The sequence below is a fragment of the Talpa europaea genome, assembly GCF_964194135.1.
Source record: "Talpa europaea genome assembly, chromosome: 3".
Lineage (NCBI taxonomy): Eukaryota > Metazoa > Chordata > Mammalia > Eulipotyphla > Talpidae > Talpa > Talpa europaea.
The window spans coordinates 66,136,895-66,161,373 of NC_140069.1; the positions used below are offsets into that span (position 1 = coordinate 66,136,895).

Sequence of the window (24,479 nt, forward strand, 5' to 3'; positions counted from 1 at the left end):
GAGAAGGACTGTATATGATATATTCAAAGTGTCTCCCCCAAAAAAATACCTCAAAGCAAGAAAATTCTCCCTGCTAGGCTAACACTCACAATTGAAGAAGCAATAAAGCCCTTCACAGAAAAACAGTAGTTGAAGAAATTCATCTCCAAACCAGCCTCATAAGAAATACTAAAGAGGTATAACAAAACATAAAGGACCACTGATACTGGTCCTGTGGCTATCACATTAGGCAATCAAAGGTAATTTTAGAACTATACAACCCACAAGACAGAATAAGGAGGAAATATGAAATCTGGATATGCCACTTACAAGGATACAATTTGAAAGAATAATCAAGGTATCCCAAAATTAAAATAGTCCAGTAGAGAATGTTTCACTAGTACGTTAAACAAAATCTTCAATGATGAATACACACTTATACTTTCAAACTCTTCCTAAGTTTGACAGAGATTTCACCTACACATTGTGAGGCCATTATTACCCTGAAACCAAAAGCAGATGAGGGGTTCACTTACAAAAAATAAAACTATAGAGCGATATTCCTAATGACTATAAATGCAAAAATTATCAACAATACCAGTAAACCAAATTCAATATTACATTAAAAGGATCATTCACCGGGCCTCCCCTGGTGGTGCAGGCAGTTGAGCACCACTCTGTGAAGCTGTCAGTAGCCTCTGCAGTGTGGGTTTGATCCCGGCTGGCTGGCGAGGGTCCCACATGGCGAAGAAAACCTCTCCTGTCTCACCTGCTGCTCCCCTCAGCAGTGTATTTCGTCAGTCTGCCTGTTCTGTTCCCCAATCTGTCACTGGTGAATCCTCTCACAAATAAATAAATCTTAAAAAAAAAAATATTCTATACTAAGGGACTGAAGAGTATTGTTAAATGACCATCTTATCCAAAGTAATTTTGTCGTAATAGTAATGCAATCTCTGTCAAGACTGCTATGTTATTCTGTAAGGAAACCGAAATAGAAAAAAAAAATGAAATTAACATAGAAACACTATTAACTGATAACAGACAAACAGTATGGTATGGGAAAAAAACAAACATATATGAGCATAATAGAATTGAGATGCCAGAAATATCCCCACACTATCTGGACAGTTAATTAATTAATCATTTTTTTAAAGATTTATTTAATTATGCATACAAGAACTGGGTATAGGCCAGAGATGCAGGGGGTGACAGGATTCACCAGAGAGTGAATCACAGAGTAAGGAACAGAATAGGCAGACTGACTGAAATACACTGCAGAGTGGAGCAGTGGGTGAGACAGGAGAGGTCTGAGTGCCATGTGGGTTGCTCCCTGGCTGACTGGGGATTGATCTTGTGCTGTGGAGGCTGCAGATTGCTTCATAGTGCGGTGCTTAACACCTTGCACCACCAGGGAGGCCCTGAACAGTTAATTTATGACAAAGGTGTCAAGAGAATGTAATGGAGGAAGTATACACAAATGGTGTTGGGAAAACTGGACAGTAATATGAAAAAGAATGAATCTAGACTACTATCTTGTACCATACACACATGTGCGCTTACACACTCACACGAATAACTAAAGAGTATTAAAAACTTGGAGCAAAATAAGCCAGAGAGAAAAAGAAAATGCCAGATTGTCTCACTCATAGCAGGAATCTAGAAAACCTAAATGAGGGACCAGGAAAAAGAATAACTATAAGAAAGAAAATATCAAAATCAACAAATAACTATGAACAAGAGACACTCTATGGGGGGTGGGGGCTGGGAAAGGAGGGCTTGGGGTAAAAATAAGGGGGTTGTAATTGTTTGGGGATTATAAAAATAAAATTTAAATTAAAAAAAAACTTGGATATAAGATTTGGAACCATAAAATGCATAGAATGAATATGCAAATAAATGAATGTGACTATATTAAACTAAAAATAAATAATACACAGTAAAATTATCATTAAAATAAATAGACAGTAAACTAATTGGAGAACATATTTGCACATCTTGTAAGGGACTACTAATAAATATCTACAAATAACTCATATAGTTAAGATAAATAAAAAATGTAATCCATTAAAAAATTGCAAAAAATCAAAATAGACATGTCTTCAAAGAAGACTCACAATAAACCAACAGGACCATGAGATCAGGGAAATGCACATCACAACCACAATGAGATACTACAACACACCTGTGAGAATAACCTATATTAAAAACATCAGAAATAAGTGCTGGCAATCTTTTTAAGAGAAAGAAACCTTCACACTCTGTTGGTGGGTGGGGATGTAGACTATTTCACTATATGGAGGTTTTCATAACATTAGAAAATGATCTACCATGTGAGCCAGCATTCCACTACTAGGTATTTATACAAAGATATAAACATTAATTTAAAATAGGGCCTCCCTGGTGTTGCAGGGGGTTAAGCACAGCACTTTTAAGCTATCTGCAGCCTTTGCAGCACAAGTTTGATTCCTGGCCAGCCAGGGAGCTACCCACATGGCACAGCACACCTCTCCTGTCTCAACTACTGCTCCCCTCAGCAATGTATTTTAGTCAGTCTGCTTGTTCTGCTCCCCATTCTGTCTCTGGTGAATACTCTTATCCCCCTTACCTCTGGCCTGTACCCTAGTTCTTGTATGCATAAATCAATAAATCTTTAAAAAAAACACACTAATATATGCACTCTTATGTTCATTGCAATACTACTTACAATAGCCAAATCATGGAAACACTTTAAGCACCCAAGGACAGGTGAGCAGATAAAGAAGTTCTGTAAATAGACAGTGTTAGACTATTCAGCCATACAAAAAAAAAAAATGAAATATTGCCTTTGGTCTGAACATGGATGGAGCTGAAGGAGACTAGGCTAAGTGAATTTTGCAGAAGGGAGAGACAAATACCATCTGATTTCATGTATATGTAGAATACGTACAAAACAAAGCAACAGAAAATACAATAACACCCTTAAAATTGACTACAGACCTTAGGCGTAGGATAAAAAGTAAGAGCAAAAGGTAAAAGATGTCTAATGGACTGTCTGTGGTAGAGGAGTATTTGTGCTCTGGTTGTGGATTAGATGTGGCAACATACATTCCAAGAGGTGTGAACCTACACTCCTAAAACACATAGAATGTTGTAAACCAGTGTTACCTATAAATATAAATGAAAATAGATTTGTATTAGGTTGAAATAAAAAAAACACCATTATATTGTAATTTCCAATTGCCTCACTTCTATTTCTTTTTAAAGATTTATTTATTTATACAAGAACTGAGGTATAGACCAGATGTGGGGGAGGGTGAGAGGATTCACCAGAGACAGAGTGGGGAATAGAACAGGCAGACAAACTGAAACACACTGCTGAGGGGAGTAGCAGGCAAGACAGGAGAGGTCTGCCCTGCCATGTGGGTTGCTCCACCCCAGCGGGGATCTAACCAGCATTGCAGACGCTGCAGACAGCTTCATACCGCTGCACTCAACTGCCTGCACCACCAGGGAGGCCCATGCCTTTCTTCTAAAATCATAATGAAAACAGTTCTTCTATAGGCCTCCCTGGGGGACAAGGGTTTAAATCTCAGCACATTCAAACCTAAGGTCTGAGTCCAATCCCCAGCCAGGGAGCTAACCCACATGGTGCAGCAGACCTCTTCTGCCTCTCCCACTGCTCCTCTTAGCAGTGTATTTCAGTAAATGTGCCTGTTCTCCCCACTCTGTCTCTGGTGAATCGTCTTACCCCCAAACTCTGGCCTGCACCCCAGTTCTTCTATGCAACAAAATGATAATATTTCTGCTATAGCTAAATTGTGTGCCCTTACAACTCCAATATAGAAGTAACACTATACTACGGAAGGCATCTTATGAGTGAAGTTGATCAGGAGACAAATACAGTGTCAGTGAATAAAAGAAAATTTACATACACAGATTGCATACCGTCACAGTCAATCTTTTTTTCCTTAATTTGAAATTTTATGCACATCGCTAATTTGATATAAGGCATGTGTTTTAAGAGCATGCTTATAAAATCCAAGCAGGGAGGACAAGATGGCAGAAAGATAAGACCCTTATGTCAATGTTTCCCTCAGTGGTACCAAAAATAAATTCTCAGAAGGTGTAGCCTCATCTGGGACAGAGCTGGGGAAATGAAAATTAGTGGTTTAGAAAGGAGGTATGCCAGAAACCATCAGAAAGGCAGAGAAACATTAATTCAGGAATCATATCATTTCATAGGGAGGGATACTAGCACATCCTCCACAAGCCCTCCAAGTCCTCGCCTGGCCCCTGCCTGAAAAGGGGAGTGCTTATTTCACAGTGAGAGCATAGCCTGCTCTATACTTCAGTGAAGACACCCAGGTGACTAGGAATTGGGTATGGCAGTGGGGAGAGACATAAGACAGTCCTTCGTACATCTCTGGGTTTCCAGGATTGGTGTGTCCATCCTGGGGTGTTATGTAAGACACCAAAGCTTCCCTCTGCTACATAAACTCCTTTCTGTACCTAGAAAGAAATTGCAAGAGGACACAGTGAACACAATATCCCCAGCAGATTTTTCTGTGGCTACCTTAGGGAAGCAAATGAAGGGCTGTCCTGGAAATGGCACTACTCCAAATGCCTGTGTCTCTCCATTGTGGGGAAAATGTATCCCCTCTGGTCACAGTGTGCACATAACCTTTTTGACAGGGAATTTGAAATCTCAGACTTGGAAAGACTGAGTACATTCCCCCCTTTGCCACAGTCCCACCCCACCGACAACCTGTAATTAAAATGAAACTGAAAGAGGACACATTGGATACAGTTTTCTCATTATATTTTTAAATTATTTTTATGCACCAAGTTAAGGAATGTCAAAATATATAAGACAACTATCATGAAATCTGAATTCAACTACTGGCATCAACACAGTGGTGATAGGGAACTTCAACACCCCACTTTTAACAAATGAAAGACAGACAAAAATAAAGACGTAAACAGTAGCTTTAAAGGGAAGACTTAGGACACAGGGCTTACTAGACATTATAAGTCACTAACCCCCCAAAACCGATTACACAATCTTCTCAACTGCGCACAAAACATTCTCCAAAATAGACTATATGTAGGTCATGAAACAAATGTCAGTAAATTCATGAAGATTTAAATTATAAATGTCATCTGATCACAATGGTTTCAAAGTAGAAATAAACCACACCAAGAAAGCAAGAAAATATCTAATATATGTTGATTGAACAATACACTACTGAATGACCCTTGGATAAATGAGGAAATCAAAGAAATATTAAAAAATAAAGCCTGGGGGGCCTCCCCAGTGGCGCAGCAGTTGAGCGCTGGGTTGTGAAGCTGCCCGCAGCCTCTGCAGTGCTGGTTCCATCCCCGGCTGCTCCCAGGCCACCAGAGGAGGGTCCCACATGGTGCACAGACCTCTCCTGGCGCCCGCTGCTCCCCTCAGCAGTGTACTTTGGCCCTTCTGCCTGCTCTGCTCCCCACTCTGGCTCTGGTGAATTCTCTCACCCTCCCACGTTTCTGACTGTGCCTAGTGCTTGTATAAATAAATAAATAAATCTTTAAAAAAAAATAACTAAAACCTGGGGATGAACAAATATAAAGACATAATCTATCAGAACCTATGGGATACTGCAAAAGTAGTACTAATAGAAAAGTAGTTATAAAGACTGACATAATTGAACAAGAAAGAGCTCAAATAAACAAACTTACCTCTTACCTCAAGATATTACAAAAAGGAAAACAGAAAACCAAAATCAGTTAGATGGACATGCTAATAAAAAACAGAGGAGAAATAAATGAAAAATCCAAAAAACAGCCAAAAGGATCAATGAAACCAAAAGTTGCTTCTTTCAAAAAATCAACAAAATAGATAAAGTTCTAGCAAAACTCAGTATGTAAAAAAAGGAAGAAAAATCAAATAAATAGAATCAGAAAAAAAGGAAAAATTGCAACAGACATTTATAAATACAGAGGAAAATAAGAGATTACTATATTTCTCTTTCTCTCTGTCTCTCTCTCTCAAATACTGGCATCAACACAGTAGTGACAGGGAACTTCAATAATATTATACATACATATATATGTATGTATGTGTATATACATATAAAAATATATGTATACATGTATATATAAAAATATGTGTGTGTGTATAAAAAAAATAACCTAGAACAACAAAATGGAGAAATTCTTAGAAATCCACCAGCCTTGAAGACTGAATCAGGAATAAATAGAAAACCTCAACAGAACAAAGGTCTCCCAATAGAAATTTTTTTTTTCCTAGGGAGCTATAGCAAACCTTCAAAGATGGGCTAATTAATGCCTTTCCTTCAAAAGAAAAATTTAAAATACATTTCATAAGGCCACAATCACTCTGATGCCAAAACCTGACACAGATCACAAAAAAAAAAAAAAAAGGTGATAGAAATCAAACAAAAAATCTGGAAAAAGATAAAACTTGCAAGCTGACCATAGATCTGAGGAACACAACAAGGTAGGTGTTTGGATAGATGTAAAAACAGGGGAGGAAGGAGCTCAAGAGAATGTGAGGGATTGTGGTGATGGTGGTGGGAGATCTATGGGGATTACACCTGAGGGGAGAAATCAAATATTGTACAATAATAAAAATGTAAGAAAATTAATAAAAAAAATAGAATCATCACAGGCCTCCCCCCATGGCACAGCGATTGAGAACCGCGGTGCGAAGCTGTCTGCAGTCTCTGCAGTGCAGGTTTGATTCTCCGCTGGCCAGGGAGAACCCCATATGTCTTGGCAGACCTCTCCTGCCTCACCCGCTGCTCCCCTCAGCAGTGTCCTCGGTCCGTCTGCCTGTTCTGCTCCCTGCTCTGGCTCCGGTGAATTCTCTCACCCTCCCACGCTTCCGACCTGTACCCCAGTTCTTATATAAATCAATCAATCAATCAATCTTAAAAAAAATAGAATCATCATCAATTCTCCAGATGAATATAGATGTAAAAATTGAAATTTCTCAACATTATCTTAACATAACAAATAAAATAATAAATCAAAAAGATCAAGTATGATTTATTACAGGGCTATAGAGATTGTTCAACATCAGAAAACAATACTATAATTCACCACAGAAACAAAAGGAGGGTCTCTCTGGTGAAGTAAGTTTGATCCCCTGCCAGGGACCTACCCACATGGCGCAGCAGACCTCTCCTGTCTCACCCCCTGCTCCCCTCAGCAGTGTATTTCAGTCAATCTGCCCATTCCGCTCCCCACTCTGTCTCTAGTGAATCCTCTCACCCCTCTCACCTCTGGCCTGTAGCCCAGTTCTTGTATATACAAAATAAATAAATCTTTAAAAAACAGGAATAATAAAAAGCGTATCATTAAAACAATCAATGTAGAGAACGCATTTGATTAAAGTTATTATGATTAAAAACCCTCCAAAAGCTGGGGATAGATGAACATTGTTCAACATAATAAAGGCCATATATGACAAACCCACAGTCAACATCATATCCCATAATGAAAAGCTGAACACTTTTCTTCTAATATTTGGTACAAGACACAAATGTCTGCTCTCATACTACTATTCAACATAGCGTTGGATGTCTTAGCTAGAACAGTCACGAAAGAGAAAGATAAAAAGGAATCCAAATTGGGAAAGCAAATTGAGAAAGATGAAGTAAAAATATCATCATTCACAGATGACATGATAATACACATGTAAAACACTAAAGACTCCACTGAAGAAAACTAATTAAAATTGAAAAATAATTTCAGGGTGGGCCTTCCCTGGTGGCACAGCGCTTGAGCCCTGGGCTGCAAAGCTGCCCGGAGCCTCTTCAGCGCTGGTGCCGGTTTGATCCCTGGTGGCCAGCGAGGGTCCCACACTGCGCGCAGACCTCTCCTACTGCCCGCTGCTCCCCTCAGCAGTGTACTTCATTGGTCTGCCTGTTCTGTACCCTGCTCTGCTCTGGCTGTGGTGAATTCTCTCACCCTCCTGTTCTTCTGACTGTAACCAGTGCTTGTATAAATAAATAAATACATCTTTTTTTAAAAAAAATCATTTCAGGGCCTCCCCAGTGGCGCACCAGTTGAGCGCTGGGTTGCGAAGCTGCCCGCAGCCTCTGCAGTGCAGGTTCGATCCCCAGCCGCTGGGCGAGGTTCCCACATGGCGCGCAGACCTCTCCTGCCACCCGCTGTTCCCCTCAGCAGTGTACTTCGTCGGTCTGCCTGTTCTGTTCTCCGCTCTGGCTCTGGTGAATTCTCTCACCCTCCCACGTTTCTGACTGTACCCAGTGCTTGTATAAATAAATAAATAAATAAATCTTTAAAAAATAATAATAATTTCAGGGTAAAAAAAAAATATCAGTCTACAAATATCAGTTGTATTTATTTTATTTTCTTTAAAGATTTATTTATTTATACAAGAACCGGGGTACAGGCCAGATGTGCAGGAGGGTGAGAGGATTCACCAGAGACACAGTGGGGAGCAGAACAGGCAGACTGATGGAATACATTGCTGAGGGGAGCAGTGGGTGAGACAGGAGAGGTCTGCTGTGTCATGTGGGATTATCCTGGCTATCCGGGATCGAACCCGCGATGCAGAGACTGCGGACAGCTTCACAGTGCGGCACTCAACTGCCTGCACCACCAGGGAGGCCCTCAGTTGTATTTCTATATGTAAACAATGAGTTGGAAAAGAAAGAAATCCAGCAAAAAATCCCATTCATAATTATTACAACAAGAAAATTAAATATAGGGGTGAACTTAACTAAGGAAGTGAAAAACCTATAGTATGACATCTATAAGGCATCCTTGAGAGAAACATAAAAAAGACACAAAACATAAAAATATGCCATTCTCATGGACTAGAGGAATTCTTATTGTTTAATGATGATCCTCCCAAATCAATATATAGATTCATTGCAATCTCCATTGAGGCTTCAATAGCATTCTTCAAAAATATGGAACAAATATTACTGAAATTTATATGGAACCACAAAAGGCACGTAGAACAATGGAATAAAATTCAGAGTCCAGAAACAAACCCATACATATATGGGCAGTTAATCTATGATAAAGGAATCTAGAGTCTACATTGGAGAAATAAGAGTCTCTTGAACAAATGGTATTGTAAAAACTGGATGGTCACAAACAAAGGAATAAAAATAGATCACCATCTCAAGCCTTACATAAAAATTAACTCAAAATGGATAGAACGGGCCTCCCCTGGTGGCACAGAAGTTGAGCGCTGGGCTGCGAAACACCAGTTTGATCCCCAGCCTCTGGTGATGGTCCCACATGGTGCGCAGACCTCTCTTGCTATGCCCGATGCTCCCCTTAGCAGTGTATTTTGTCGGTCTGCCTGTTCTGTTCCCCGCTATGGTTCTGGTGATTTCTCTCACCCTCCCACACTTCTGACTGTACCCAGTGCTTGTATGAATAAATAAATAAATCTTAAAAAAAAATGGATAGAAGACCTGGATAGAAGACCTGGAACCATGAAATACATTGGGAAAAATAAGCAAATCATCCACAACATTGGCTTCAAATTTGTATTTGGGGATTTTTCTCCAACAGCTAAAGAAGTGAAAGCAAAAATAAACAAAAGGGATTACACCAAGCTAAAAAGCTTGTACACAAAGCATCTATCAGTAAAAAGACATCTGCTGAACAGGAGAAAATATTTGCACACCATATATCTGGCAAAGGACTGATGCTCCAAATATACAAAGAACTCAAGCAACACAACAAAAAGGAAGAGGGAGAAGCAGAAAACAGTCAGTACTCCAAAGTAGATATAATGGTGATCAACATGAAAAAATGCCCATCATCACTTATAATCAAGAAATGATAATTAAAACTACCTCAAATCTGTGAGATTAGTCCATAGGAAAATCAGAAGCTACAAGTGTTAGTGAGGATTTGGGGAAAAAGAAACATTTTACACTGCTGGAATGTGAACTGGCACAGGGCCTGTGAAAAATAATATAAAGATTTCTCAAAATTGAAAGTCAATAGTTCCTCCCCGGTGGCACAGTGGGTTGAGCACAGCCTCTGCAGTGTGGGTTGGATTCCTGCTAAGCCAGGGGGATACCCACATGGCATGGCAGACCTCTTCTGTCTTGCCCACTGCTCCCCTCAGCAGTGTTTTCAGTCCATCTGCCTTTTCTGTTCCCATCTCTGATTCTGGTGAATTCTCTCACCTTCCTGCGCCTCTGGCCTGTACCCCAGTTCTCGTACAAACAAACCTTTAAAAAAATTAAAAGTGGGTAGACCATATGTCCTAGTAAATCCACTCTATGTCTCTGAAGATTGCAAAAATACTAATTTGAAGGAATATCAACACTCCTATGTTCCTTGTAGACATATATACCATAGCCAAGTCATGGAGACAATCTAAGTGCCAAGTACAGAGTACCTCAGAAAAATGTGTTGTGCCTCCCTGGTGGCCTAGGGGTAAGCACTATCATTGCGGCAGCCTGAATTTTATGCCTAACCCACATATGACACAGCAGACATCTCCTTTGTCTCTTGCTGTTCCCTTTAGCAGTGTATTTCAGTAATTCTGCCTGTTCTGCTCCCTAATCTGTCTATGTTGAATCCTCTCACCCCCCACACCATGGCCTACCCTCCCGTTATTCTACACAATTTTTTTTTTAAATGTGGTCTACACACACACACATACACACACACACACGGAAAAAAAATGAACTCTTGCAGAACTTGATTAGCAATTTCTAGTACTCATAGTGAATGGCTCTCTAATATTACTGCTTTAGGAACTCTGTCTTTTCACAGACACTTGAGGTGCCCCACAGACACTTGAGGGTGATTTGAAATATATAAATATGTCAAAAGAGTGTTCTCTATCCAAATAGTTTTTAACATAAGAGTGATGTATTCATAAACCAAATAAATTAGAGCTGAGAGAAACAAAACACTTATTGTATTTTTTTATTAGTTTGACTCTTGTTTATAAACTATTAACCATAATTCTCCTCTTTTTCTTCCTGTGGAACTGATACAGAAATTCATTGATGGTTATATGAATGCTATTTAATCCACCATGATAAGCATTTCCTGAATCTCTAACACTCCTCTGTTCCTTTCTGTATCATTTCTATAGGCTTTGACCATACCCAACAGAAGCGCCTCAACCTTCCAGAGCCCCACAAAATGTAGATTAGAGAGCACCTACAATGGAGTGACTTGGAATGGTTGTTAAAATTCAAATTTCTGAGACTACCTAAACCGATTTATTTAGAGTATTCTTGACTGGTACTTCACATCTGCACATTTACTAATATCTAAGAAAACACCACAGTAAAATTGATGACCATTCTGCCTACTCTCTACCCTGTTTGCCTTGAGATTAAGCTCCTCTAAGTCACCTCCACTTCTTGCACATGCTCACACACATGCATACACACACACACAGTCTCTGCCACTGCATGTAATTTTATAACATAAATGCTACTTTTATGAGATTTTTAAATGTTTCAGAAATTTAGAGCTATATTTTATTTGGAGATACACTTAAATGACATTTATTGGTAAAGGATTAATATAAAAACTGGAAAAACATAGCAAACAATGCCCCTTAAATATTACTTAGAATCACATTTTATTCTGGATATTAACTGACTTGATTCTAATAAGTAAAATCAAATAAGGCATTATTTAGAAATCCAAATAGCACACAGGATCAATATCAATATGATATAATATAATAAGATTAAGAGTATTAAGTAATGAACTATACTGTCATTTGCATACGGGAACAGTTATGATATTAGAAAAAAGAAAGCTCACCACTTCTTCATGTCTGCATTTTCTCACATTAATTCCATTTATCTACAATGAAAATAAAATCACCACTTCAGAAGGTAAATATTATAAATTGGTTTTATCTTTTATTTGCACATAAAAAATAAAGGTTAAAATGTTTACCTGTAGAATTGCATCTCCAATAAAGAGTAGTCCTGAAAGTTCCGCTATGAAGAAAAAAGGATAATTGGTTATGCATTGTCTACTTTCTTTCTATAGGTGAAAGGAATTTTATCAGTTCTAAAGGTAAAACTTATAAAAGGAAAAAAAAATAAATGTTTTATAGGAATAATATTTTAAAAGATCCAACAAGAATAGAAATGAGAAAAAAAAATGATTTAGCCTTATTTGTTTTAGAAACATACCAAAATATATCTATGTAATTCTACCATCTCAGATCTTTCAGTTGCCAAATCTTCAGTCACCTCTTTGAATGGGTGACTATACTGTTAAGGTATCTAGATAAAAGTTTAGATCTTCACAGTCTATCAGCTTTGGAGTCAGTTACAAGTTTCTTTTTAAACATTAGATTGTCTTCCTAATTTCAGTCATACAAACAGCTTATATGCATCTTAGTTTTTTGCCTATATTTGTAATGACTTGTTATCAGTAAAAATCCCTGTATGGTTGTTTAGTGAAATGATTCAAAATCTTTGTTGTCCCTAACTCAATCATAGGAACAAGTCTACTTTTCTTTCATCCTTGCTCTCCTAGGAGGGAAACCCTCCTGTGGAGTAATAAAGGGAATCTGAGATGTGGGAATCCAAAGCTAGTAAATCACGTGATGACTTTTGATCTTAAAAACATCTTATTCTTCAAACACGATGATTTAAAAGGATGGATACTGCATAATTTTTTTTAATACTTTACCTCTTTGTTCCTTGGAGATTTTTGAAATAACAACTGGAATGTTATGTTCTGCTCCCCCCTGAAAAGAGAAAATTATGTCATTCCTTTTAATCTCCAAAAATAAAGAAACACAGACTATGAATAGTATGTTGACACCGGATAGAATTAATAAAATCTTGTGGACTTTATTTACAAAGTAGATCATGCTCGCAGGAAACTTACCTACCCACTTAGAATTTCTCTGTGACATCAAATAATAATAACAGTTGATTTCGATAGTTTTTATTTTTCAAATGATATATTAAATAAGCATTTAATGTGTAGCAGTGCTGTCAATTACAAAAATTCTTATTTTAGGATTTGAATGCCAGAAAATAATATATCCCCATTAACTGGTTAAGTTGTTCTATATTGGTCACCAAGCATGAACACTTGGATAATAAATATCTAGAGAGACCTTTGCCGCACCAATGAGTACACAAAAACAGAGTGTGCAAAAAGTATGATAGAGAATCGATTATCTGCATTTCCTAATTAATATTAAATTTCTTTGTGTGAATAACAACAACAAAAAAACCCTAAAACCAGTAGAAGAAAGGAAATAATAAGAATAAAAGCAGAAGGGCCTTCCCTGGTGACACAGGCAGTTGAGCGCAGCACTGTGGCGCTGTCCTCGGCCTCGGCAGTGCCGGTTCAATTCTGGCCTACCAGCGAGGGTCCCACATGGCACAGCAGACCTCTCTTGTCTTGCCCGCTGCTCCACTCATCAGTGTATTTGTCATCGGCCTGTTCTGTTCCCCACTTTGTCTCTGGTGAATCCTCTCACCCTCCCGCACATCTGGCCTGTACCCTGGTTCTTGTATAAATAAATAAATAAATCTTAAAAAAAAGGCAGAAATAAATGAAATAGAAACTGAAAAACAAATACAAAAGATCAATGAAAACAAAAGTTGGTTCTATGAAAAAAATAAATGAAATAGACAAACACTCACCCAGGCTCACAAAGGAAAAACAGGAGCAAGCACCAATAAATAGGATAATAAATGAAAGAGGCAAAATCACAACAGACACAGCAGAAATCAAAAGAATAATCAGAAACTATTATGAAGTTATATGCAAACAAGTTCAGCAACCTAGATGAGATGGGCAAATTCCTACAAATTTACAATCACCCAAAGTTAGATAAAGAAGATAGAACACCTAAACACCCAATTATAAGCAGTGAAATTGAAATGGTGATCAAAACCCTCCCCAGGGCCTCCCTGGTGGTGCAGGAGGTTGAGCTCAGTGCTGTGGAACTGTCTGCAGCCTCTGCAGTGCAGGTATAAATAAAATAAATCTTAAAAAAAAAAAAAACTCCCCAAAAGCAAAATCCCAGGACCAGATGGGTTTACAAATGAATTCTACCAAACATTCAGAAACAAACTAGTGCCTATACTTCACAAACTTTTTCAAAAAATAGAGAAGGAAGGGATAATACCAAACACATTCTATGACGCCAACATTACACTAATACCAAAACCAAATGAGGACAACACAAAAAAGGAAAACTACAGGCCAATCTCTCTAATGAACACTGATGCAAAAATCCTCAATAAAATTTTAGCTATCAGCATCCAACAATGGGCCCTCCCTGGTGGCGCAGCTGTTGAGTGCTGGGCTGCGAAGCTGCCAGTAGCCTCTGCAGCGCTGATTCAATCCCTGGCGGCCTGGCGAGGGGCCCACATGGAGCGCAGACCTCTCCTGCCATCCACTGCTCCCCTCAGCAGTGTGCTTTGTCAGTCTGCCTGCTCTGCTCTCGCCTCTGGCTCTGGTGAATTCTCTCACCCTCCCACACGTCTGACTGTACCCAGTGCTTGTATAAATAAATAAATAAATAAATATTTAAAAAATTAAAAAAAAAATAAAAGACAAAAAAAAGTTGGTAAGTGACAGATATTTCAGAATAGAGGACTGAGCATATCAAAGGAAGAGTTTACCAAAAGGAGAGTTTATCAGAGAGCAGAAGAAATGTGTCAAGGATGTATAAGACAGCAGCAGTAGAGCTGAGTAAAGAGCCAGGAATGTAAATAGAAATGATGATGGGTGAAACTCAAAACTAAATGAGCTCCAATAACCTTGTTCTAGAGCAATACAATTCAATACAATACAAATCATGGAGTCCTGTAGGAAAATCAAGTATAGTCCAGCTGTCCTGTGAATCCAAGAATTTCAGGTAAGCACTTTTGTTCTAAGAACAAAGAAGAATAGTGCTTAGAAGTGGAAGGTTTAATGATTCTTTTGTCCAAATTTTTGGAGAATGAGTATATTTTTATGTCATCTATGAGAATAGATATAACAAGCCATACAAGAGTAAAAATAGTTTAAATTAGCCAGGGTTCCTGAAAGACTGAGATCACTATGTAAAAGTTTGATAAATCCCTGGTGGCACAAGGGATTAAGCACTGCATTATGAAGCAATCTATAGCCTTTGTGGCATGAGTTCAATCCCTGGCCAGCCAGGGAAATTCCCACATGGTGGGGCAGACCTCTCCTGTCTCTTCTGCTGCTCCCCTCAGCAGTGTACTTCAGTCAGTCTGCCTATTCTGTTCCCTGCTCTGTCTCTGGTGAATCCTCTCACCCCCAGCACCTCTGGCCTGTACCCCAGCTTGTATGCATAAATAAATAAATCTTAAAAGAAAGATAACAGATACAAAAACCCTTTTTGGATGAATAACTGCTCTAAATTGAGGTTTCAGCATCTTTGGACATGATTTAAAAAAATGACAATTTTGCCAATCAAAGGAGTGTCTCTGGTTTTATAAGAAAGTCCTACAATGCAAGTCAAAACTTTTCTTTGTTAAGGAAAAACAAAACAAAACAAAACAGAACAATGGTAACAAAGCAAGCCAAAATTATTTTCTTAAGTTGAAAGACAAAGGAATGCTAAGAATGGAATTAGAAAGCATTCAAAAAGAAAATGAAACATAACTGATATTTTTTAAAAAACTTGATTCTAATAAAATATTTGTTGTGTTTTCATTGTTTTATCTTATTTTTTGGCATTTTAAGGATTTTTGAGGTGGGATCCCCTGATGTCTGACTTGGCCTAAGGGAGAATATCAAATTGAAGACATCGGATAAAACTGTAGTGACACATAACTGCCTCAACTTCTAAACACCTACCTACTCATTTTGCCTCAGAGGTCACAATGCAGTCTATTAATAAGGTAGAAAAGGGTACCCCCTGGTGGTGCAGGTGGTTGAGCACCGTGCTGTGAAGCTGTACACAGCCTCTGCAGCGCTGGTTCAATTCTGGCTGGCTGGCGAGGGTCCCACATGTTGTGGCAGACCTCTCCTGTCTTGCCCGCTGCTCCCCTCAGCAGTGTATTTCGTCAGTCTGCCTGTTCTGTTCCCCGCTGTCTCTGGTGAATCCTCTCACCCTCCTGCACATCTGGCATATACCCCAGTTCTTGTGTTAAAATGAATAAATAAATCTTCAAAAAAAATAAGATACAAAAAAATAAAAGGAGCTAGAGGCATACCTTTATTTCACCACCCCTACTGGTTGGCAAGACTATTTACAAAGGAGACAGAATTATACATCTATACCTTACAACTGGCTTAATGTACATTGGTACATTAATGGTATCATGCTGTGCACAATCTGTAGTAACTACATAATTAGTAACTTGTAATCTATAACAATTAATAACTACAACACGTTGATAAGCAAAACATAGAATAAATACTATACGAGAATTTTTTCTATCATATCATCTCCTGACTTACAGTCCAGACCACCACACGGGACATAAGAGGGCTTGCCATCTTGAGCAAAGGTGATAGTGGCAGAAAAAGCCCAGGAGCTAAGGTTTGTCAGGAGCATAAAGCATGAAGCATGAACCATAGTCAACTTGCATTAACTTCTTATTTTTTTTTTTTTTTTTTTGTGGGACCTTTGCCAGCGGCCGGTGAACGAAATGGCACTGCAGAGGCTGGGCAGCCTCGCAGCCCAGTGCTCAACTGCTGCGCCACCAGAGGAGGCCCAACTTGCAATAACTTCTAAAAGTACCAAATGTTCTGTTTTTTTATTTTACTGTTTTCTGACCAAAAAGTACACTTTGTTAAACTTATTTAGGTTTTTATTTTATTTTTTATTTTATTTTGTATATATATTTACATCATTTTTCATTTTATAAACATTTCTTTATTTGTTTATTTATTTATTTATTAATATAAGCACTGGGTACAGTCAGAAGCGAGGGAGGGTGAGAGAATTCACCAGAGCCAGAGCGGGGAGTAGAACAGGCAGACGGACCAAGGACACTGCTGAGGGGAGCAGCGGGCAGCAGGAGAGGTCTGCGCGCCATGTGGGACCCTCACTCGGCAGCTGGAGATCGAGCTGGCGCTGCCGAGGCTGCGGGCAGCTTAACAACCCAGCGCTCAACCGCTGCGCCACCAGGGAGGCCCCATCATTTTTCATTTTTGCACAACATATGCACTTTCTTCTTGGTTATAGTCCCCATACAATCCCCACCACTTGTTTTGATCCTATACCCTTCGCCCCCACCCTGTAGTGTGTCTCTGGTTTATACTTGCTTATTGATTTTGATATTTACTTTATTATAATTAGTCTTTTTCCTAGTTCCTAATTTAGGTTTTCTAAATTCCTGCTATGAGTGAGATCTTATTAAAGTTTTTAAAGAATTTTTGGAGGTAAAATTGAAGAAATAGCACCATGTATTGTAAGTACAGTGAAATTCAGGAGCATTTTTAGTAATCTTAATTATATTAGTAAATGCCCCCTCAATTGTCTGATGTACACTCTTCCTTTGGTTATCTCCACTTCAGATATTCAAGGTTTCAATTACTAATCTCAATATAAAAACACCAGTGTTGGAGGGGATTATGCTAAGCAGTATAAGTCAGGAGAAAGACAAATACAACACATGTCACTTATTTGTGTAACTTAGGGGAAAAAAAGGTCCAATATAACCAAATCAATAATAATCTTAGAAATCCGATTATATAACTGCGGAAACCAAAGGGGAAAAAGACAGTGTAAGAGAAAACTGAGGAGTGAGCACAGTGGACTATGGTGGAATATGATGGGCATCTTGGAGGTAGGTGTGGTCTAGTAACACACACCTAAAAGGGTTGTAATATGTGTAAATCATATACAGTGTAAATCATAACAGTGTAAACCATAACAGTGTTGTAAACCAACTTTGCATCAGTTTAAATAGATTTAAAAATAAAGAAATAATAATGAAATCTCTAGTGTGTTTCAGTGGAGGTAACTGAAACAAATAAGGAAAATGTAAATATTTATGTGTGTATGTTTATAGTTTTATTATTAGCACAAATTTCTGTAACAAAAATAAACACACAAACAAATAGATAAATGGTCAGTATTAAACTTTAAATCTGCATATAACCCAAAACAATTTTTAAAGATTTATTTATTTATCCAAGAATTGGGGTACAGGCCAGAGGCATGGGAGGGTGAGAGAATTCACCAGAGACAGAGCAGGGAGCAGAACAGGCAGAACAACTGAAATACACTACTGAGGGGAGCAGCGGGTGAGACAGGAGAGGTCTGCCCTGCCATGTGGGTATCTCCCTGGCTGGTTGGAATAGAACCCACATTGCAGAGGCTGCAGACAGCTTCACAGCACTGCACTCAACCTGCTGGGCTACCGGGGAGGCCCCCAAAACAATTTTTCAAACTGTTCATCCTATGTATATTTATAGATTGTAAGAAAAATACAAATAGATAACAGTAGTTTGTAACATTTAGTTAAATTATAATAAGGTAAATATTTTTATGAAAACATTGATATTTATACAGCTATATGAAAAAATAAACAGGTTGAATTATATTAATGAAATTGAAGAGAGATTAAAAACTAGAAAAGCTGGGTCTCCCTGGTGGCACAGGCAGTTGAGCACAGCACTGAAGCTGTCTACAGCCTCTGCAGTGCGGGTTTGATTCCTGCCAGCAGGGGAGATACCCACATGGTATGGCAGATCTCCCCTGTCTCGCCCTCTGCTCCCCTCAGCAGTGTATTTCAGTCAGTCTGCCTGTTCTGTTCACTGCTCTGTCTCTGGTAAGTCCTCCCAACCTCCCAAACATCTGGCCTGTATGTAACCCAGTTCCTGTATAAATAAATGAATCTTAAAAAATAAAAATAGAAAAACAGAACTCTGAGGTATGTATCAAGAAAACCAAATGGAAAACACTAAAAAGAAATTCCTCAGAGAATAAGGACCTTCGCCTCATCAAAAACTGCTTGAAACTGGAATTGGGCTGACCCCGCAGCCCAAGGTGAGCTGGGAAGCCCCACACACACTAGGCCCCTTCTGGCCAGCACTCAGAGCCCAGAGGGAGAGTGGCAGCCACAGCCCAGGCAGACTGCAGGCACATAAAAGTGCCCTTCCTACCTGCCTTTTTAGAATAGGGAACTTCACCTCAACAAAAACTGCGTGAAACTGGGAGAGAGCTGTCCACACAGCTAGAGGGGAGCTGAAGGCCACCACGAGCCAGGTCCCGCCTGACAGGGAGTTGGAGCCCAGAGGGGGATCCAGCAATTTGGAGCCCAGCAAGCAATCCAGCCACACCAGCTCCAGGGCAGTCTGTGGCACTTCAAGACACACCTTCAGAATTAAACAAACAAAAGGAGGAGATATTCTGTGACAGCAACTATTAACATATTCATAGTACCACTGCCCTACAGGACTTCTGGCATAACAGTTTTTGCCTCGATTGGACCACCAGTTTCTGACATCCCAGAAAGAGCACACCAAAAAGATGCCAGCCAGTACCAGCCACACAGTGTCCCAATGCATAAGACAAATTAGAAAACAAGCAGCAGGGAAAAGAAAAACTACTAGCAATCAAGCAAGTCCTCAGGAAGAGGACACACAACAAAATAAAAATCACCCACCAGATTGCAACAACAGTGACTTGGAAGAATTTCTGAGCCTTCCAGACAGAAAATCTGAAGATTTATTTATTTATTTATTCATTCATTCAGTCAGTCATTCATTAATTCATTTATTTATTTATACAAGCATTTGGTACAGTCAGCAGTGCGGGAGGGTGAGAGAATTCACCGGAGCCATAGCAGGGAACAGAACAGGCAGAGCGGCGAAATACACTGCTGAGGGGAGCAGCAGGCGCAGCAGGAGAGGTCTGTGCACCATGTGGGACCCTTGCCCGGTGCCTGGGGATTGAACCAGCACTGCAGAGGCTGCAGGCAGCTTCACAGCCCAGAACTCAACTGGTGTGCCACCAGGGGAGGCCCATAGACAGAAAATTTAAAATTCTTGTGATTAAAAAACTGGCATAAGTCATTAAGGAAAACAACAATAAGGGAAAAATAATAAACAATCAGAAGAATGTAATTGAGTTCCTAAAGAGGAAAGGGAAAGAAATGCAGGAGATCAAAAGATTAATGGAAGAGTTAAAGAACTCTGGGGAAAACAGTGATAGCAGAATAGATGAAATGGAAGGACGAATAAGCACTCTTGGAGACACAAAAATTAAAAGAACCAAAACAGAAAAGGAAAGAGAAGTACAAATGAAAAAGAATGAAGAAAGACTTTGGGAACTATCTGACTCCATGAGGAAAGGAAATATAAGAGTTGTAGGAATCCCAGAAGAACAGGAGAGAGACATAGGAACAGAGAAAATATTCAAGGAAATAATTGAAGAGAATTTCCCAAACATGAAAAAGGAGCTGAAAACAGACATACAAGAAGCAAGAAAAACACCAAATTTCCATGATGAAAGGAAAAATTCAGCAAGACACATAATAGTAAAGCTCCTGAGAACCCAAGACAAGGAAAAAATGTGAAGATGGCAAGAGGGAAGAAACAGGTAACATACAAAGGAAAACCAATCAGGCTGACATTAGGCTTCTCCAAAGAAACAGTACGGGCAAGGAGATTGTGGAGGGACATAGTCAACAGACTCCATCACAAAAAATGCCAACCAAGAATACTCTGTCCTGCAAAGCTTTCCTTCCTCTATGAAGAAAGAATAAGGACCTTCCCAGACAAACAGAAACTCCGAAATTTCATTATGACTAAACACCCACTCCAAAAAATACTACAAGGAGTCCCAAAGCCAGAACTAACAGAGGGATGAATAAGAATGAAACAAGACCCCCCAAAAAAAGAATACTAAAAAAATAAATAAAAACCAAAGAAAAGTCAATGAAAATGGTAAATACACATACTAACATATCAATATTAACTCTAAATGTAAACAGAATAAATGCTTCAATAAAAAGACACAGACCCAACCATTTGCTGTCTCTAGGAAACTCACTTAACTACAAAATATTAAAATAGACTGAAAGTAAAAGGATGGAAAACAATCCTACAAGCAAATGGACCAAAAAAGAAGGCAGGAACAGTTATACTTATATCAGAAAAAACAGATTTCAAACCCAAAAAGGTAAAAAGAGACCCAGGCGGTCACTACATTATGATCAAAGGGAAAATACTTCAAGAAGAAATAACACTCATTAACATATACTTACCAAATGAAGGAGCACCAAAATATATCACAAAACTATTATTATCTCTGAAAACAGACATCAGAGAAAACATATATGTAGTAGGAGACTTCAACACACCGCTATCAATGGATCGATCAATGAGACAAAAAGCAAGTCATGACACTAAAGCTCTAAATAAGGATCTTGAGCTCATGGGCTTAAGAGACAACGATAGAACACTAAACCCAAAAAAAAATCTGAGTACACATTTTTCTCAAATGCACATGGGTCATTCTCCAGGATTGAACACATACTGGGACACAAGACAAATATCAACAGATACACCAAGATTGAAATCATACCAACCATCTTCTCTGACTATGAAGGCATCAGACTAGATATAAACCACAAAAAGAAAGCAAGGAACCCTCCCACCTTGTGGAGGTTGAAACCCACACTACTGGAAGACCACTGGACTAATGAGGAGATCAAAGATGAAATTAAAAAATACTTTGAGTTGAATGACAAGGAGGACACCAATTTCCAAAATGTATGGGATGAGGCAAAAGCAGTAATAAGAGGAAAATAAGGGGAAAATATATAGCAAAACAGGCTCACATCAAGAAACAAGGAAGAACTCAAAGAAACAACCTAATCTCACATCTGAAAGAGCTAGAATAAGCACAACAACAAAACCCCAAAACCAGAAGAGGAAAAGAAATAATAAAAATCAAAGCAGAAATAAATGAAATAGAAACAAACAAAAAAAATATCCAAAAGATCAACAAAACCAAAAGTTGGTTCTTCAAAAAATAAATAAAATAGACAAACCCCTACCCAGGCTCACCAAGGAAAAATGGGAGAAAACACAAATAAATAGGATCACAAATGAAAGAAGAGCAATCACAACAGACACAGCAGAAATCAAGAGAATAATCAGAAACTACTATGAACAGTTATATGCAAACAAGTTCAACAATCTAGAAGAGATGGACAAATTCCTAGAACTCTATATTAATCAACCAAAGCAAGATAAAGAAGACATAGAACACCTAAACAGACCAATAAAAGGCAGTGAAAATGAAATGGTAATCAAAACCCTTCCGGGAAAAAAAAAAAAAAAAAAGCCCAGGACCAGATGGATTTATCAATGAATTCTACCAAACATTCAAAAATGAATTAGTGCCTATCTTTCACAAACTCTTTCAAAAATTGGAGAAGGAAGGGATAATACCAAACACGTTCTATGAAGCCAACACTACACTAATAGCAAAACCAAATGAGGACAACACAAAATCTCTAATGAACACTGATGCAAAAATCCTCAATAAAATTTTAGCTATCAGAATCCAACAATGTCTTCATAAGATAATTCACCATGACCAAGTAGGATTTATTCCAGGGACACAAGAATGGTTCAACATCCAAAAATCAAACAAGGTAATACAACACATCAACAAAAAGAAATACAAAAAACATAGGATAATATCAATAGATGCTGAGAAAGATTTTGACAAAGTAAAACACCCTTTTATGATAAAGGCCCTTGAAATTCTTGGGATACAAGGAACATAACTCAACATCATAAAAGCCATCTATGACAAGCCCATAGCCAATATCATTCTCAATGGTGAAAAGCTGAAAGCATTTCCATTAAGATCTAGAACAAGACAAGGATGTCCACACTCACCACTGCTATTCAGTATAATACTGGAAGTCCTAGCCAGAGCAATAAGGCAAGAGAAAGATATAAAATCATCCAAATAGGCAAGGGTGAAGTCAAACTATCACTATTTGCAGATGATTTGATAATATACGTAGAGAACCCCAAAAACTCCACAAAAAAACTAATCAAACTAATCAATCAGTTTAGTAAAGTGGCAGGATACAAAATCAACATGCAAAAATCAGTAGACTTCCTATACACAAACAATAAATCTGAAAAAGAAGAAATCAAGAAAACCATCCCTTTTATTATTGAAACAAAAAAAAAAATCAAATACTTGGGAATAAATCAAACAACAGAGATAAAGGACCTATACAAAGAAAACGATGAAACACTGTAAAATACTTGGGAATAAACTGTAAAATACTTGGGAATAAACCTAACAACAGAGGTAAAGGACCTATACAAAGAAAACTATGAAACACTGTAAAAAGAAATAGAAGAAGACATAAATAAATGAAAAAAATCCCCTGCTCATGGACTGGAAGAATTAAAATTATCAAAATGTCTATCCTACCAAAAGCAATATATAGATTCAATGCTATTCCAATAAAAATTCAAATAACTTGCTTCAAAGAAATAGAAAAAACATTGATGAAATTCACATGGAGCCACCAAAAACCATAATGACAAAGCTTTCCTAAAAAAAAAAAAAAAAGATGGGAATGGAGGTATCACACACCCAGATTTCAAACTATAATAGAAAACAATAATAATAAAAACTGCATGGTATTGGAACAAGAACAGACACATGGACAAATGGATGCAAATAGAAAATCCAGAAATAAACCCACAGATTTATGGTCAACTAATATTTGACAAAGGAGCAAAGAATATGCAATGGAGCAAAGAAAGTTTGTTCAATAAATCGTGCTTGGAAAACTGGGCCGCTACATGCAAACGAATGAAACTTAACTACTACCTCACACCATGCACAAAAAACAACTCAAAATGGATTAATGAACTAGACATAAGACCTGAAACCATAAAATACATAGAAGGGAATATAGGCAAAAGAATACATGACATGCACCTCAAAGACATCTTTACAGATTCATCACCCAAAGCAGTGATAGTGAAGGCAAAAATCAACAGCTGGGACTACATCAAATTAAAGAGCTTCTGCACAGCAAAAGAGACAATAACCAAAACAAAGAGAAACCCCACCTACAGGGAGAAAATTTTTGCACACAACACTAATGATAAAGGACTGATCACAAAAATCTACAAAGAGCTGATGAGGCTCAACAAACAAAGAAAATAATCCAGTCAAAAAATGGGCAGAAGTGCTAAAAAGAAACTTCTCCAAAGAGGAAATGTAAATGGCCAGCAGGCATATGAAAAAATGTTCAACATCACTTGTAATCAGGGAAATGCAAATCAAAACTACAATAAGATACCATTTTACAACAGTGAGAATGGCACGTATTAAAAATAACTAGCAACAACAAATGTTGGCGGGGGTGTGGAGAAAAAGGAACTCTCCTGCACTGTTGGTGGGAGTGCAAACTGGTCCAACCACTATGGAGAGCTGTGTGGAGATTCCTCAACCTACTAAAGACAGAGCTTCCATATGATCCAGCAATGCCACTCCTAGGTGTTTACCCAAAGGACGCAGAAACATTAATCCAAAAGGCACCTGC

General features: G+C 38.3%; 1 protein-coding gene across 2 annotated transcripts in view; it reads right to left on the minus strand.

Moving 5' to 3' along the window:
* The window catches only part of SNTG1 (syntrophin gamma 1), a gene marked incomplete at both ends in the record, with an annotated part of 271,863 nt that overhangs the window by 220,042 nt on the left and 27,342 nt on the right, over positions 1–24,479 (minus strand). For both annotated transcript variants that reach the window (XM_084230408.1, XM_084230407.1), the window contains 3 exons: positions 11,758–11,799; positions 11,896–11,939; positions 12,643–12,700. In XM_084230408.1, the coding sequence (XP_084086534.1) occupies positions 11,758–11,799; positions 11,896–11,939; positions 12,643–12,700 (144 nt within the window). The remainder of the gene's footprint in view (positions 1–11,757; positions 11,800–11,895; positions 11,940–12,642; positions 12,701–24,479) is intronic.